The sequence below is a fragment of the Sparus aurata genome, chromosome 2, assembly GCF_900880675.1.
Source record: "Sparus aurata chromosome 2, fSpaAur1.1, whole genome shotgun sequence".
In the NCBI taxonomy this organism is placed as follows: domain Eukaryota; kingdom Metazoa; phylum Chordata; class Actinopteri; order Spariformes; family Sparidae; genus Sparus; species Sparus aurata.
In genome coordinates this window covers 3,193,361-3,210,298 of record NC_044188.1, presented here as the reverse complement: position 1 = coordinate 3,210,298, position 16,938 = coordinate 3,193,361, and the positions used below count along the sequence as shown (strand labels likewise).

The following is a 16,938-nucleotide window of genomic DNA, read 5'->3' as shown; positions in this document are numbered from 1 at the left end:
ACACACACACACACACACAAACACACACACACAAACACACACACAGTCTTTAACCCTGAGCAAAATACTCGGATTACTTCAGTTGTCTGTGTCACAGACATTTTAAAGGCCGCTCAGTTGTTTCTGATAACTCTCTGTCTGTCTCGGTGCTGTTTTCCTTCTTGCTCTCCACCTGTGCAGGTGTGTGGTCACGGCTTCCACGCAGGTGAGTTGGGCCCGGGCACCATCGTCGGCAGCGCCGCCTTCAACATGTTCGTGATCATCGGGATCTGCGTGTGGACGATTCCCACCGGAGAGAGTCGCAAGATCAAACACCTGCGCGTGTTCTTCATCACCGCCTTCTGGAGCATCTTCGCCTACATCTGGCTCTACCTCATCCTGTCGGTCATGTCGCCGGGCGTCGTGGAGGTGAGACGGGCTCACGTTTGGTCATTTTGTGCCAAATGAAGCCTTTCACATAAACATGAGGCTGAACATGAAGGATGGCTCTCACAGGGTGGAGGTTGTGGTGCAGGTGGAGGTCGACATGTTGTTGATTGTCTCGCATTAACAGCCTGATATATAAAAGATCTATATCCCAAACATGTACATGTTGTTACTTGTGTTACCTGTGCGTCAGGTGTGGGAGGCCCTGGTCACCCTGCTCTACTTCCCGGTGTGCGTCATCCTGGCGTGGATCGCCGACCGCCGCCTGCTCTTCTACAAGTACATGGGCAAGCGTTACCGCGCCGACAAGCGCCACGGCATCGTCGTGGAGACCGAGGGAGACTTGACCCCCAGCAAGGGCGGCATGGAGATGATCATCGACGGCAAGTTCCCGCCCAGAGGGGGCGCCGTGGTGCCCGCAGAGAACTGTGGGGGAACACAGGACGGCCCGGCGGGCGCCGCGTCCAACAACATCGGAGGCAACCTGCCAAACTCCAACAGCACGACGGTGAACGTGGAGAGCAGCAAGGAGCTGGACGAGAGCCGCAAAGAGGTTAGTCGACCTCGTCCTTCCCTCCTGTTTGGTCTTTTCTTACTTCAGAGTGAGACGTGACAGGTAGACGTCTCACCTGTCAGGTCTCAGCAGAAACACACCACAAGATCCCTCCAACACTGAGTCAACATCACACAGCTTCCAGATGATGAAGCGGACTCATTCAGAGGCTCGTCGCTGCAGATTCTTCTCTGTAATCACTCTGTAATCTCGTTTTCTGCAGTTAAAAGAAAGAAAACACACTTTCTGTTGTTGTGATTACGACATGATTGTGTGCAGAATAATAGATAACCTCCCTGCAGGAGGCTGTAACAGATGTTGATGAACGGCTCCAGTTCAGATTTTCATCTGCACGGTTTGTTCCACCGTCTTCTGTTCGCCTCAGTGCCTGACAGCAGATGCAGATTATCCACATTCACACCTTTCTACACCTGATAATGAGCTGCCCAAAAGAGATCAGCTGCTCTGAACATCGAGCAGAAGAAGAAGAAGAAGAGAGGAAGAGAAAGACAAGTTAGAGAGGGAGTGAAGGGACAGAGAGGTGAACATGTGGGAGGTTTGACAGACAAAGGTGAGAATACGATAATGAGGTCGGAGAGATGAAGAAGAAACGAGACGCGGAGGGAGAAACGTTCACGATAAAGAGAAAGACGGACAGAAACATGTAAGATTTGTGCTGCTCGTCTCAGGCTGGTTCATCTGCAGAGCACCTGTTAGCCTCTAATGAGCCATTACTGCCGATATAATGAGCCACATGAATTATTTAACCTGATATTGATTTGATATAATGTAATATAACCCTGATATGAAACCAGCCGGGCAGCTCCAGTTTGTCAAACGTAGTTCTGATCCACAGGTAAAGGCTTCCAAAGAACATGTCGACTTAAATGTTTCTTACAAAATGCTTGGCAGCAGTTAAATGTTGGAGGAGAGAAAAAAAGGAATTTGATTATAATTTGCAGTTTGATTCATATTTAGACTTGGCGGTGGTGAAGCATCTTTAAAATCTTTGTTTACTGGAGCCAAAACGTTTTTACTGATTGATCATCTGCAAGAAAAAAACTCATCTGACAGCGGAAAGTTTCTGAGCTCTTCCTCCGTCAGTGTGTGCAGTGGTGTGCACAAGGGGGGGGCAGGGGGGGGGCGGTCGCCTCCCCTCGTGGACCAATTGTTGAAAAACGCACGCTAAAGTGCCCTCCTGAGAGCCAAAACGTGCACTAAGGTGCCCTCTTGGTTGGCAAAACACACTAAACTGCCCCCTTGGCAGGTTGAAACATGATAAAGTGCCCTCTTGGGAGCCAAAACGTGTGCTAAAGTGCCCTATTGGGAGCCAAAACGTGTGCTGAAGTGCCCTCTTGGCAGTCAAAATGCGCGCTAAAGTGCCCTCTTGGTTGGCAAAACACACTAAACTGCTCCCTTGGCTGGTTGAAACATGATAAAATGCCCTCTTGACAGCCAAAATGCGCACTAAAGTGCCCTCTTGGGAGCCAAAACGTGAGCTAAAGTGCCTTCTTGGCAGTCAAAATGCGCGCTAAAGTGCCCTCTTGGTTGGCAAAACACACTAAACTGCCCTCTTGGCTGGTTGAAACATGATAAAGTGCCCTCTTGGGAGCGAAAACGTGAGCTAAAGTACCCTATTGGGAGCCAAAACGTGTGCTAAAGTGCCCTATTGGGAGCCAAAACGTGTGCTGAAGTGCCCTCTTGGCAGTCAAAATGCGCGCTAAAGTGCCCTCTTGGTTGGCAAAACACACTAAACTGCTCCCTTGGCTGGTTAAAACATGATAAAATGCCCTCTTGACAGCCAAAATGCGCACTGAAGTGCCCTCTTGGGAGCCAAAACGTGAGCTAAAGTGCCTTCTTGGCAGTCAAAATGCGCGCTAAAGTGCCCTCTTGGTTGGCAAAACACACTAAACTGCCCTCTTGGCTGGTTGAAACATGATAAAGTGCCCTCTTGGGAGCGAAAACGTGAGCTAAAGTACCCTATTGGGAGCCAAAACGTGTGCTAAAGTGCCCTATTGGGAGCCAAAACGTGTGCTGAAGTGCCCTCTTGGCAGTCAAAATGCGCGCTAAAGTGCCCTCTTGGTTGGCAAAACACACTAAACTGCTCCCTTGGCTGGTTAAAACATGATAAAATGCCCTCTTGACAGCCAAAATGCGCACTGAAGTGCCCTCTTGGGAGCCAAATCGTGAGCTAAAGTGCCTTCTTGGCAGTCAAAATGCGCGCTAAAGTGCCCTCTTGGTTGGCAAAACACACTAAACTGCCCCCATGGCTGATTAAAACATGATAAACTGCCCTCTTGGGTCGCAAAAACACGTGCTAAAGTGCCCTCTTGGGAGCCAAAACGCACGCTAAAGTGCCCATTCTTTTTGCCCCTGCCCTTCAAAAAGTCTGTGCATGCCACTGAGTGTGTTTGTGTGTGTGTGTGTGTGTGTCGGTCATTCAAACCGTCCTCTCGTCTCTCCTGCAGGTGATTCGTATCCTGAAGGAGCTGAAGCAGAAATATCCCGACAAAGAGCTCGACCAGCTGGTGGAGCTGGCCAACTACTACGCCCTGCTGCACCAACAGAAGAGCAGAGCCTTCTACCGCATACAGGTAACACACACACACACACACACACACACACACCAGGTTGTCCAGCCACAGAAAAAGGACATAAAGTAGTTCAAGGACTTGTACATTAAAACTCACTTAGTTTCTGTGAACCTCTCGTCTTGTCCGTCTCCCTCCAGGCGACTCGTATGATGATCGGGGCCGGTAACGTCTTGAAGAAGCACGCGGCCGACCACGCTCGCCGCACGGCCGTGACCGACGAGGAGGTCCCCGAAGACAGCGACCTCGGTGTCTGCAGCCGCATCTCGTTCGAGAGCGCCCACAGTCAGTGCATGGAGAACTGCGGCATCCTGACCCTCGCTGTCATCTGCCAAGGTAGCAACATGAATAAATCAGAAGAAGAGAAGACTGATGTGGTGATGAGATCTGAACTATTTGATTTGTTCCTGCTGTTCAGGCGGTCTGTGCGAGAACACCTTCTATGTGGACTACAGGACAGAGGACGGGTCGGCCAACGCCGGGTCTGATTACGAGTACAGCGAAGGAACGCTGGTGTTCAAACCTGGAGAGACTCGCAAAGAGATCAAGGTGAGTGAGACGACGATGACCCTGGTCCCAGAGCGCTTCAGGTGTCAGGTCTGATTGAGTCTGATGGATGATTTCAAGGTTTCTGAAGTGGAGTTGAAACTTTAATGATCCCTGCGGGGGAGAAAGTATAAGTAGCCGACCATATAGAATATAAAAGAAGAAGAGATCTGTCAGGTTATTAAAAAGCTCTGAGCTCAAAGTCCTCTTTGTTGAAATATTGGAGATAGAAGTTGATATGCTGAATATAAATGCAGGAGCCTCTGAGGCCGACTTTAAAGGGATGTTCCGGTGTAAGTTTAATCCATGGTCTAAATCACCATGAAACTGTGTTAGACTCCCTCTCGAGAGATCCAGTTAGCAGACCGCTAATTTACGGAGTTTTATCAACCTCAGAAACGACCGCACGACAACAATACACTGCAGTAAATGGATCCAAATATAAACCGCCACCAAAAAGCCACAAATAATGCTCAGAACAGCACCAAACTTCAGCAACAGTACAAATAGGATCTCAGCACATAGTCCGGGGCATCTAACCTCCGCTAGCTTAGCTGGATTTCTATTGTGAAGCTAAAAACAGATTTCAACTCTCCTCCATCAGCTTCCGGGTCGGGGAAGTCCCGACGCGACGATTACCGAGTGCGGTTAGAAATGCTCAATTCCGGTCTTTTCCCTGTCCGCTCTCGATAATAACTGTTATAAACTGGCAGGTAAGACACATATGAACTTTGATTGCTTTTCCATGGAGTCATAATCATACATTTTCATCCACGAGCCGCGGAACTCTACTGTACTCGGTAATCGACTCGTCGGGACTTCCCGTCAACAGGAAGCTGCTGCAGAAGAGTGGTAAATTTAGTCAGCTTTTCAGTAGAAATCCAGCTAAGCTAGCGGAGGTTAGATTCCCCGGACTATGTGCTGAGACCCTGTTTGTACTGTTGCTGAAGTTTGGTGCTGTTCTGAGCATTATTTGTGGCTTTTTGGTGGCGGTTTATATTTGGATCCATTTACTGCAGTGTATTGTTGTCGTGCGGTCGTTTCTGAGGTTGATAAAACTCCGTAAATTAGCGGTCTGCTAACTTGATCTCTCGAGAGGGAGTCTAACACAGTTTCACGGTGTGATTTAGACCATGGATTAAATTTACACCGGAATATCCCTTTAAGACGGATCTACACACAGTAAGACCAGAACCAGATCTGGTGCAGGACGGGCTCTGAGCTGAGACCAGGTTTTTACTTCATGGAGCTGAATAAACAGACTGCAGATCAGAGACACACAGGGACGTTTCTCACTCAGTTTATTAAACAGTCCTGAATCTATTTGTCTCTGTATCATTTTCTTCTTATGTTCACATGTTTTTGAATCTCAAGTGTCTCATGGGGGACAACAGCTGTTAACACTGGTCCAGTATTGAAACAGGCAGTCATGTTCTGGTTCTGACTGGCACCAAATACTGATATTTGTATTTAAACGTGCACCTTTAAAACTTTATGAGGCGTGATGCTACATGTTCATACACCTCAGTTCATCTCAAATGTTGTGAAACTGACACCACAGGTTTTTTTAGGGGTATTTTGTCTTTAAATATAAGAATAAGATCATTTTTGTTTAACTAGTCAACAGAGGACACCTGCAGAAACAGACAACGGATCATTTGACAGTCGAAGAACAAACTTAATTCAAACTCAGCAGAAAAAACAAATAAAAACTCACCCAAACCATCTCGTTCCAACGATCTCCAGCTCTGGTTGGGTCGAGATAAAACTTTAATTCAAGAAAAGAACATCAGGAAACAGCAGGAAGTTATAACTGTCAGCTCTCGACTCACTGCATCACCAAGACGTGTTTTGACTTTTGACACATGTCTGTGTTGTTTTAAATACTCAACAAAAGCTAAATCATGAAAAAGTAATCCCATAATATTTAAAATAAGTGCTGTAATAAGTAACTGATTATTTTGGAGCACTTGATTAAATGAAAACAGTAAATCACAGCTGATATTTCTGCTTCTCTTCTCTCAAAGTAAAAAAAAAAAAAAACACATCCAGCACTTCAAAAGACTCGTCCTGATCACTGCAACATCTAATTCTGAGTTTAATCCGAAAACGGAGGACGGAAGTGAAGCTGCTGCGTTCAGTCTTTGATCACAGATACTCCCAAACTTTTGTCTCCGATATCTGAAACTCAGGATCAAACGACGCTGTAAAGATGTTCTGATTCTGGAAGACAGAAACGAGAATATCAGCTTCTTAAAGCTTCTTGAGCGTAACGACGAGGTAAACCGGGTTAATCACTCGTCAGATTTAAGGTTTGATGAGGTCGGATGAGAGGAGAGCGTGGAGGGGGCGGGACCTGGAGCAGACTGACAGATTCAATTAGCCAATCAGGTGTGAGTGTTTGGACGGACAGACACAGAGTGAACACACTGTGAGACGTTTCAGCAGATACAGTTGATTTCATTGATCACTGTGACAGAAAACGAGCGGAAACCAGTCAAACCTCGACGCCACGTCTCGGTTGAGCTAAAAGCTTCGACCGTTTTGAGCCTGAATATAAGATTTCAGATGTCAGATGATGCTCAGAACTTATAATTCAGCTGTGTGTTACAAAACAAACCTCTCAAGCTTGACCATCGAGTCCGACTGAATCGCTGAATGTGCGTAATGCCTCGGGGTGAACTCCCAAACTTTTCCTCCTCGAGGTCGCAGAGTGGAGAGTCGAGTTTGAGACGGAAGGTAAATTAACATTCAAGCTGCATCATAAGTCAGCAGACTGACCTCATCAGTCAGAGAGGTGAGACAGCCAATTATACCAACTCACTGCTCTCCAGCAGAGCGTGATGCAGAGTCACCGTCGGACCGAACGAAGCACCTCCTGCACTTTCTCTTTATCAAAGCTTTGTTCTGCAGATAAATCTCCAATTAACTGTGTAACAGGTGTGCAGGGACGAGAATTCAGGCTGACTTTCACATGATTTGGTCGCTGACGAAAAGACTAAGATGTTAGAATATTTGTGTATCTTCCTGCGTAGTTTCACCTACGACGTGTTCCTTGACGTTGACCAATAGGATGACAGAGTGCTCCGTATATGTAAACATGGCGAAGAGGAAGAGGAAGATGCTTCTAACATGTATACATTCATGAAATTAACCTCACGTTCTCTCTGACGGACTGACAGATACGGTTCCTGGGTCTTCGTGAGACCCACAATCGGTTCAGCAGTTTGGTAGCCATGATTGACAGTTTCCTGTCCCGCCTCCACGATGACCTATGAACTCACAGATGGTCGTGAACTGTGATTGGTCGTGGTCGTATTCATTCACCACATCTAAACTTGTCTGTTTATTTATCTTTCTTTCATTTAACGTCAGAAAATAGTGTAAAAATCATGATTCTTGTTGATTAATTTGAGACTTCGAGGTGCAATTTGTAAGATTTCTAGCTTAAAACGTCCCAAATTTTCTAAAATAACAATCAGAGTGTGTAGAAACAATGTTTGCGTTGTGTTAAAGAAATCAAAGTGTTGTTGTACATTAAGAGGCGACACTCAGCTAGTAAAGCTCAGGAAGAGTCAGCTAACAGGACCGCTAGCTGCACGGCCAGTTAGCAGCTACAGCTAGCAGCAGTTAGCGGTTACTCTGACAGGTGGTTAATTTTCACATTATGCATCTTTCATGCACAATGCTCCAAATCTTCACAACTTGCTTCCACTAAAATAATCAGTTTAAGGTTTAAAGAACAACTTGTATCGTCAGCATACGAACCGAACAGTCTGCAGAGAATTGATCTGATCTGCTGGAAGTAATCACATTAATCTCAGTGGCCTTCGTCTTCTGGACTCCATCCAGAAATGTTGAAGTCTGAGCACGTCAGAGGTCTCACTGCTCCGGCGCATTAGATTACAATGCCAGCATGATCTGATTTGGGAGCGCCCACCTGTCAGTTAAAATGCGGCGTCATGATCAGATGATAACGATCTCTTGTTCCCGGAGCTTCTGTTTATGTGCCGGCTGCTGCTCTCAATATTCAGCACCGACGTCCAGACGCAACAAAACACCACCAGCAGTTTACATCACCTCACTTTACATTCAGAGCAGAAACCGACGCTGCAGCTCGCATCAAAATCTATTCTTCTTCTGTAAAAAACATTCAGTATTCAGCTCCAAGCTCCACCTGCAGGAGTCTCTCATCACGAACGACTGACGTTGACCCGTCTGGAAGTTTTTTATTTGCATTTTCATCTCATTAAAAACAAACAAACCCGTACAGACGCTCATCTTGTTGTCCGTGTCTCTGTGCGTCTCCAGGTCGGCATCATCGACGACGACATCTTCGAGGAGGACGAGCATTTCTTCGTGCGGCTGCTGAACCTGCGTGTCGGAGACGCCGAGGGGATGTTCGAGAGCGACGAGGCGGGCGCCGCCCCCAAAGCTCGCCTGGTCGAGCCCCTGGTCGCCACGGTGACCATCCTGGACGACGACCACGCCGGAATCTTCACGTTCAGCGAGCGCATGGTGCGGGTGAGCGAGAGCGTGGGCACCATGGAGGTGACGGTGGTGCGTAACTCCGGCGCCCGCGGCACCGTCATCCTGCCGTACCACACCGAGTCCGGCACCGCCAAGGCCGGAGACGACTACGAGGACGCCAGAGGAGAGCTGGAGTTCACCAACGATCAGACGACGTGAGTCCAGCTGAACATCACAGTTTGTTTCAAGCATCGACAGATTGATATTCTCAGTGACTCCTCTCAGGCGAGGGAAATGTCAACACACGTATGATGTGATTTAACCTCGTCCTCCATCAAAGCTTTACGTTTTGTGAGTGTGTCTGTAGGAAGAGAAAGAAGCTGCAGAGAGAAGTTCCTGTTCTTGTCTTCTCTTCCTTGTTTCTTCTGGCCTCTCGTCTCACCTCGCGTCTCCTCGTCACCTCTGTGAGCTCCGTCTTCCATCACAGACTCTCCCTCGTCACCCTCGTCACCCTCGTCACCCTCGAGCTTCCCAGACAACAATCCACTCCATTATTCATCCAGGCTGAGTTTAGGGGAGGCCAAGCGTGCTCGTGTTGAGTCCTCTCTCAGTTTGTGTGCAGAGGGAGAGTTTGTTTGTCTCTTGTTTGTTTGTCTCTTGTTTGTTTGTGACCTTGTTTCTCTTGGCAGTGTGTTGAGTGTGAATGTGATGAGCTTCCAGCTGCAGAGAGGACAGACGCCTCTGTTAGATCCTCTTTTCCTTACTGAGCGTCTGTCAGGACGTTCTGTGGATAAAACCACAGAGTCAAACTTGAACTGAAGATCATATTTGTGATAATGTGACCTGCTGATGATTCTCTGTTGGCACTTTAGTCTTATATTAAATATTTAAGCAGCGTGACTGTACACTCGTATCTTGGCTTCTGCTCTGAATAGTCCGACACCTACAACAGATCAGATTCATCGCTATCATGTTCCTGCTGTCTGAACTGATCAGCAGCACAAAGTCAACAGAAGGTGAGAAAGTGGAGGGACGTCGGGTCATATTCAACGTAAAACAATCATATTTGGTAACATGAGCAGGGATGTAAAAAGTCATACTTGAGTCAAAGCAAAGATATCATGCTAAAATATACTTTAGCAGAAGTGAAAGTCACTCATACAAAGTAAAGGTCTTAAAGTATCTGATACTAAATCAACTTCAGTATCAAAAGTACAACTCAAAGTAAATTATACATATATTTATCGACCCGGTATGCAATTTTTTGGGCCTTTTGAAAGAATTTGATGTTGATTTTTTCGATATATCGTCCAATAAAGGAACATTTTGTGACACAGATGAATCATGGAGGCTGAATATTTTCCAGTTTAACAATAACCATCAACTTCATGATTAAAATGACCCCAGGCATATTTTACTGCATCATAAAAAACAACGTATACACAGATATATCTGTGATGGGCCGATAGTCAGGCTCTAATGTTTATATTGTAGAAGATATCAATTATCATGTTCAATATACAGCATTTTTTTTCAGATTCTCATAATCAGCTTTTTATCCAACTTCTGATAAAATAGAATAATTTAGAAATTAACTGCTTTCGCTCTGATGCAGAATTTAATCTGCAAAGTAACTAGACTGCAATATTTGGCTCCAAAATGAAGTCGAGTGGAAGAATAAAGTAGCAGAAAATGTGCTGAAGTAAATAAACTGAGTTAAAGAGGAAGGAGAGGAAACGTGTTACTGACTCCTGAAATATAAACACACGTCTTTTATTCATTTGTTTAATCCTGGAGGTAAAACACGCAGGATGTCGTTTGGTTTCAGTTGACTGAGACGTTAATCGATCAAAGGAGAGTTTTCATTCTTAAACTGGTTGTTGGTCGACAGGAAGAAGCAATTTTGTGTAGTTGATTGTTTATTAGTTCAAGTTTAGTGAAGCAAATTATGGATCCAAATATAAACCGCCACCAAAAAGCCACAAATAATGCTCAGAACAGAACCAAACTTCAGCAACAGTACAAATAGGGTCTCAGCACATAGTCCGGGGCATCTAACCTCCGCTAGCTTAGCTGGATTTCTATTGTGAAGCTAAAAACAGATTTCAACTCTCCTCCATCAGCTTCCGGGTCGGGGAAGTCCCGACGCGACGATTACCGAGTGCGCTTAGAAATGCTCAATTCCGTTCTTTTCCCTGTCCGCTCTCGATAATAACTGTTATAAACTGGCAGGTAAGACACATATGAACTTTGATTGCTTTTCCATGGAGTCACAATCACACATTTTCATCCATGAGCCGCGGAACTCTACTGCACTCGGTAATCGACTCATCGGGACTTCCCGTCAACAGGAAGCTGCTGCAGAAGAGTGGTAAATTTAGTCAGCTTTTCAGTAGAAATCCAGCTAAGCTAGCGGAGGTTAGATGCCCCGGACTATGTGCTGAGACCCTATTTGTACTGTTGCTGAAGTTTGGTGCTGTTCTGAGCATTATTTGTGGCTTTTTGGTGGCGGTTTATATTTGGATCCATTTACTGCAGTGTATTGTTGTCGTGCGGTCGTTTCTGAGGTTGATAAAACTCCGTAAATTAGCGGTTTGCTAACTTGATCTCTCGAGAGGGAGTCTAACACAGTTTCACGGTGATTTAGACCATGGATTAAATTTACACCGGAATATCCCTTTAAGACAGTTCTTGTTCTTCCATTGGTGAATGACGTCCAGTCAGAAACACCTGGAACGTTTCTGCTGCTGGATTAACAACGCTGACGTCTTTTTCACCTCATTTACAGCCACGAGCTTCCTGTTTCTGCCTTCTCTGCCCCGTCTGTCCAACATCCAGGGACTCGATCACAGATGATGCTCTGACAAGCTTCCAGATCGAAAATAAAGCTGCGACTGCAGTTCCAGTCTGAGTGCTTTAACTCTGTGTGTTAGTCTGGGAGGACGCTCCCTCAGTTTGACCACAACACTTCATGTTGAATCACAGTAAATCTCTCTGCTGGGAGCCGACCTGTTGGCTCACATCTGTCTCCGTCAGTCTGTCTCTGGAGCTCTGGCTGCTGGTGGTGTTTGGCTCCAAACTGCCTCCATCTTGCTTTTGCTTGGAAACTGGATTCATCATAATCAGGCTGAGAGGAAAGAAAAAGTGCTCGACATCGCAGTGTGACTAAGTGCAATATCCAAATAACTGTTATTATTTTCTAAAGGTCAATGTGTCACAAAGCTCGTCATCCAGATGTAATAAAACCTGTTTGTTTGGCGGAGACGAGGAGAAATGTCACATCAACGTATTTTATTAGTTTTTAAATGATTAATGTGATCATCCATAGTAATCATGAATTTTATCACAATCACAATATCACTTTCTGACCGTATGGTGCAGCCGAAGGTCAAAGTAACACAAAAATACTGAAATCAGTGACACAACTCGACGCTCTCTGTTGGATTAATATGGATTACATTTTGTAAAGTAACTTACTCAAAATGTCACAAACTTGTAAAGTAACTAACATGTTTGTTGGCTGCAGATGTCGAGACGATGTGGTTCATGTCCAGTTTGTCATCGTGCGCCACCTGCAGGAGAGAAAAGGAACAACAGCCTCAATTTTAGATTTTATGTTAACAGTTAACGGGATATTACGGTGTAAGTTTAATCCATGGTCTAAATCACCGTGAAACTGTGTTAGACTCCCTCTCGAGAGATCAAGTTAGCAGACCGCTAATTTACGGAGTTTTATCAACCTCAGAAACGACTGCACGACAACAATACACTGCAGTAAATGGATCCAAATATAAACCGCCACCAAAAAGCCACAAATAATGCTCAGAACAGCACCAAACTTCAGCAACAGTACAAATAGGGTCTCAGCACATAGTCCGGGGCATCTAACCTCCGCTAGCTTAGCTGGATTTCTATTGTGAAGCTAAACTAAATTTCAACTCTCCTGCCATCAGCTTCCTGGGTCGGGGAAGTCCCGACGCGACGATTACCGAGTGCGGTTAGAAATGCTCAATTCCGTTCTTTTCCCTGTCCGCTCTCGATAATAACTGTTATAAACTGGCAGGTAAGACACATATGAACTTTGATTGCTTTTCCATGGAGTCATAATCATACATTTTCATCCATGAGCCGCGGAACTCTACTGCACTCGGTAATCGACTCGTCGGGACTTCCCGTCAACAGGAAGCTGCTGCAGAAGAGTGGTAAATTTAGTCAGCTTTTCAGTAGAAATCCAGCTAAGCTAGCGGAGGTTAGATGCCCCGGACTATGTGCTGAGACCCTATTTGTACTGTTGCTGAAGTTTGGTGCTGTTCTGAGCATTATTTGTGGCTTTTTGGTGGCGGTTTATATTTGGATCCATTTACTGCAGTGTATTGTTGTCGTGCAGTCGTTTCTGAGGTTGATAAAACTCCGTAAATTAGCGGTCTGCTAACTTGATCTCTCGAGAGGGAGTCTAACACAGTTTCACGGTGATTTAGACCATGGATTAAACTTACACCGGAATATCCCTTTAATTAATAACAATTAATGATGACTCGTTGTTGGTAGCAGTTCTGTTGTTTTCAAGTCTGTAATTTCATCACGTTTTCTATTCGGGGCCGATGAAAACCTGACATACGGAGAAAACATAAAACTGTGTTCATTAGTAACGACCTGGCAACGGAGACGGTTTGTAGTCCCTGTTGAGTCGCCGGCCAACGCGAGCTAACGCTAATGTTTTCTAGAGATCCTGGGATTTTATAAACTGGATAAATACAACACATATAAATACTGAAGTGCCTGATTAAGTCAAACTGTTCCTGCAGTTTTATCTCCTCTGCTCGTCTCCACCCGTCATTTCTGTCATTTTCACGCCACATTGCTCTGCAACGGACAGACCATCGATCATTTCTGTCGATCTCCCTCTTTTCCGTCCTCTTTCTTTTTATTTTTTACTGTCTGTCAGTCAGTTCTTTACTTCACCGCCCTTCAGCTCTTCTCTGCTTCGTCTTTTCTTCTTGACCTTCCGTCTGCTTCATACATCATTTTTACCTCCCTTGTTCTTCCCGTCAGTATCCTGCTTTTATCTTTAGTCCTCCACTTCACTCCTTTATTACCTTTCTGTTCATCTTTCCTCTTCTCTTTCTCCCCCTCCGTGTCTGATTGTCCTCGCTGAGTTGGTTTCCATAGTGACATTCAGTCCGGCGGTCCTCGGAGACACTAACATCATCATCATTATCACTTCCTCTCCTCTAATACCGAGCCATCGTTCTTCAGACCTCGCAAATGGCCGACGTCATGCGGCACAAGAGCCACTTTCGTTTTTTTCTTCTCTTTTTGTGGCTCATTTTCTTCTTCTTTTGTGGTTTTACTCCAACTTTTCCTGTGGAAAGTTTCTGAGACTGTTTTCTTTGGAAGATCTTGGTCACACAGTTTATATCATCAGTATATTTCTTGTTTTGTCTCATTCTCTTTAAAGATTATATAAAGAGGTATGTCGTGGTTTAACACAGGACACACAGGCAGCTTTGATACATCTAACAAGAAGAAGCAAGAGGCAGATTGCAAAACTCAAGAAATCCAAGAACAAGAATGAAATCAAACTACAAACCAAAAGGCGAAAGTGAGGAATCGGGAACGAAAGGCCAGAAACACTCGATGGACCGCGTGGAAACGGAGACATGGGTCCTCATCAGGGAGGGACGGAGGAAGGAAAGAGGATGCAACTTCAAAATAAAACAGGAAATAACAAAACCACAAACTTGAGCCACGACGGTAAATTGTTCAGCTTTCACGGCTGTTGAAGTGCGATGCAGCCATTTTGGATTCTGTGGTTCTGGGGCGGGAGAGGTGAGATGCAACTCCAGCTTCAGTGGCAGTCGGTCCAACAGAACCGCGTAGTTATCGTCTCCTTCCTCCAGATTGTTCCTGTCTGGATCTTTTACTTTCTGATCCTCGACTTCTTTACTTTCCTCTTCGCTCTTGACTTATTGATCCTGTAACCTCGCACTTCCTCGTGCTCTGATTTACAGTGTGTGTGTGTGTGTGTGTGTGTGTGTGTGTGTGTGTGTGTGTGTGTGTTCACGGGCCTTGAGGTTTGCAGGATCTGCACATCGATATATAGGGTGAACTGCGGTGAAGGCGATACGTTACTTATTGATGAAATGCTTTCCCTCATTTGTGTGTGTGTCAATGTCAGTGTGTGTGTGTATATCTGTGTGTGCCTGTGTGTGTGTGTGTGTGTGTGTGTGTGTGTGTGTGTGACTGTATGGATGTTGATGGAGTGTGTTTTTTTGCGGATATAATCTCGAAAATATTGCTCAGTTTTTCAAAATTCTCTCTCTTTCTTTTTCTGTGTGTGTGTGTGTGTGTGTGTGTGTGTGTGTGTGTGTGTGTGTGTGGTTGCAGTCAGACGTTCCAGGTGAGGATAATCGATGATGAGGAATATGAAAAGCATGAGAACTTCTACATCGTGCTGGAGGAGCCTCGCTGGCTGAAGAGAGGAATCTCAGGTGAGTATCGACAGTCTGTGTATTGATTTCATTAAAATCACTTCCTGCGGTGGGTTTTCTCTTTATTAGTTTCTCTGAGCAACAAACAAAAACAGGCCATCAATATCCTTCTTCCTGTGCAGCAGACACAGAACGCTGTCGTTCATCATAGCGAACGCTCACATCGTTATCGTAACTCAGTCAGATAACCATATGAACTGTTCTGGTGTCAGCACCTGTCTCTGAAGAATTTCTAATGACACCCAGCCGGAAGTGTTCGATGTTTTTGTTGTCGTTACCACGTGACGGTTGTAGCTGTGAGACGATATTAACAGCAGGTTTTTACGTGGTTACTTAAACTCCAGTAATCCAGACTGCTGCACTGTTCTGTTTCTGTTTCTGTTTCTGAGCTCTGTGTCTTTAGTTGTTAGCTGCGTCAGTGACCCACTTTACCCACAGGGATCAATACAGCTCCAAATTTCTATCAGACACACACACACAACTACACACAGCTACACACACACTGAGGGACCCATCGAGTCATCTATTACCTGTCTCGACAACAACAACAACAACACGAGGAGTCGCTTCCTCTTGACTTTGAGGTCCGCAGGGAGAGACGAGGATTCATTTAGATTTTCAGAAGATTTTCTCCGACTGTCAGCCGGCTGCTGCAGTGTGTTGTTAACAGAAACTCTGCTGTCGTCGCTGCCTCGCGCCGGACGTCAGATCGAGGGAGATTTTTTGTTAATAGAATAAACAACAGAGCGATGAATGTTTGTTTGTGGAGCGAGCGAACAAAGAGTCGTACAGTGAAGCTTCTTTAAAACGACTGTGTGAGTTTCATCTGAACGCAGAGTGAAGTTTGATGTATTATTAGATCGAGCCTTTGATTGCATCATTGTGCTATTATTATTATATATTATATATATATTGTGATCTATACTGAACTCCTCCTCTGTTCTCCTTCACAGCTCTGCTGCTCAGCCAAGGTGAGTCTGATCATTCCTTCTGTGTGAAGCTGGAGATCCTAATGATTATTTTCATCACTGACAGAAGATAATGTAAAATCCTGCTGTCAGCTAGTTCACCAAACAATACAAAACTAATGACTCAATCTGAGCGTAGAGTCGAAGTCTCTTATTGATTCTATTCATGAAAAAGAACAATCAAGGAACAATAAAACCAACTAGCAGACAAACGAGCATGTACCAACCTCGGACAACTTAGTGATGACGATTCCAGGTGACTAAGTGTGCGTCAAAATCCAACAAAAGCTGTCTTCTCTTATTCCCACATGTCCACTAGATCCATAAAAGTAAACTATTGAGTCCTAAACACATTATTAACTGTACAAATCACGACAAATTACAGATCAACTGCAGTCGAGGATGCTATTTTATGCTTTAATCACTCTATAAACTCCACTATTTGTCAGCACAACACCAATAAGCTGCATGACGGAGGTAAACAGGATGTCTGCCGACCTCTGACCTTTTGATTGACGCCTTATTTGACCAGTTAGGAGCTTCTATGTCCTCCCTGTGGCCTGAAACAGCCAATGAGGGCTTTGATAGACAGGACACCGACTCCTGGTCCCGCCCCCTCTCTCCTGAGCCACTTACACGCCACCATCCGGATGAGTGACGCATCATGTAGCCAATGAGATTTAAAATCACTGATTATATCATTTAAATGGATCTTAAAACCCAAAACTCGGAAGTTATGTCAGTTTTTGTCATTTCAAGCTATTTTGTGAACAGATTGGAACAGACGCCACAGTTTCTTCCTCCTGCAGCCGCTCGGGTTGTTTCTGTTCTGGACTGTGTCGACTGTGCAGCCGGCTGTAATGACCTGGCTCGCGGTTCTGGCATCTGTTTCA

At 45.1% G+C, this 16,938-nt stretch overlaps 1 protein-coding gene and 1 long non-coding RNA gene across 2 annotated transcripts in view; one reads left to right on the top strand and one right to left on the bottom strand.

The window, feature by feature from the left end:
* The window catches only part of slc8a2b (solute carrier family 8 member 2b), a 104,734-nt gene that overhangs the window by 72,211 nt on the left and 15,585 nt on the right, over positions 1-16,938 (top strand). Inside the window, exons 5-12 of the mRNA XM_030391644.1 lie at positions 181-408; positions 620-979; positions 3,448-3,573; positions 3,711-3,906; positions 3,989-4,119; positions 8,428-8,801; positions 14,974-15,077; positions 16,031-16,048. Coding sequence (XP_030247504.1) covers positions 181-408; positions 620-979; positions 3,448-3,573; positions 3,711-3,906; positions 3,989-4,119; positions 8,428-8,801; positions 14,974-15,077; positions 16,031-16,048 — 1,537 coding nt within the window. The remainder of the gene's footprint in view (positions 1-180; positions 409-619; positions 980-3,447; positions 3,574-3,710; positions 3,907-3,988; positions 4,120-8,427; positions 8,802-14,973; positions 15,078-16,030; positions 16,049-16,938) is intronic.
* LOC115565957 (uncharacterized) lies at positions 11,622-16,495 on the bottom strand. Its single transcript, XR_003980927.1, has 3 exons — positions 16,273-16,495; positions 12,096-12,158; positions 11,622-11,713 (listed from the first exon to the last, which is right to left on the bottom strand). It is a non-coding gene; the product is annotated as an uncharacterized LOC115565957 (long non-coding RNA).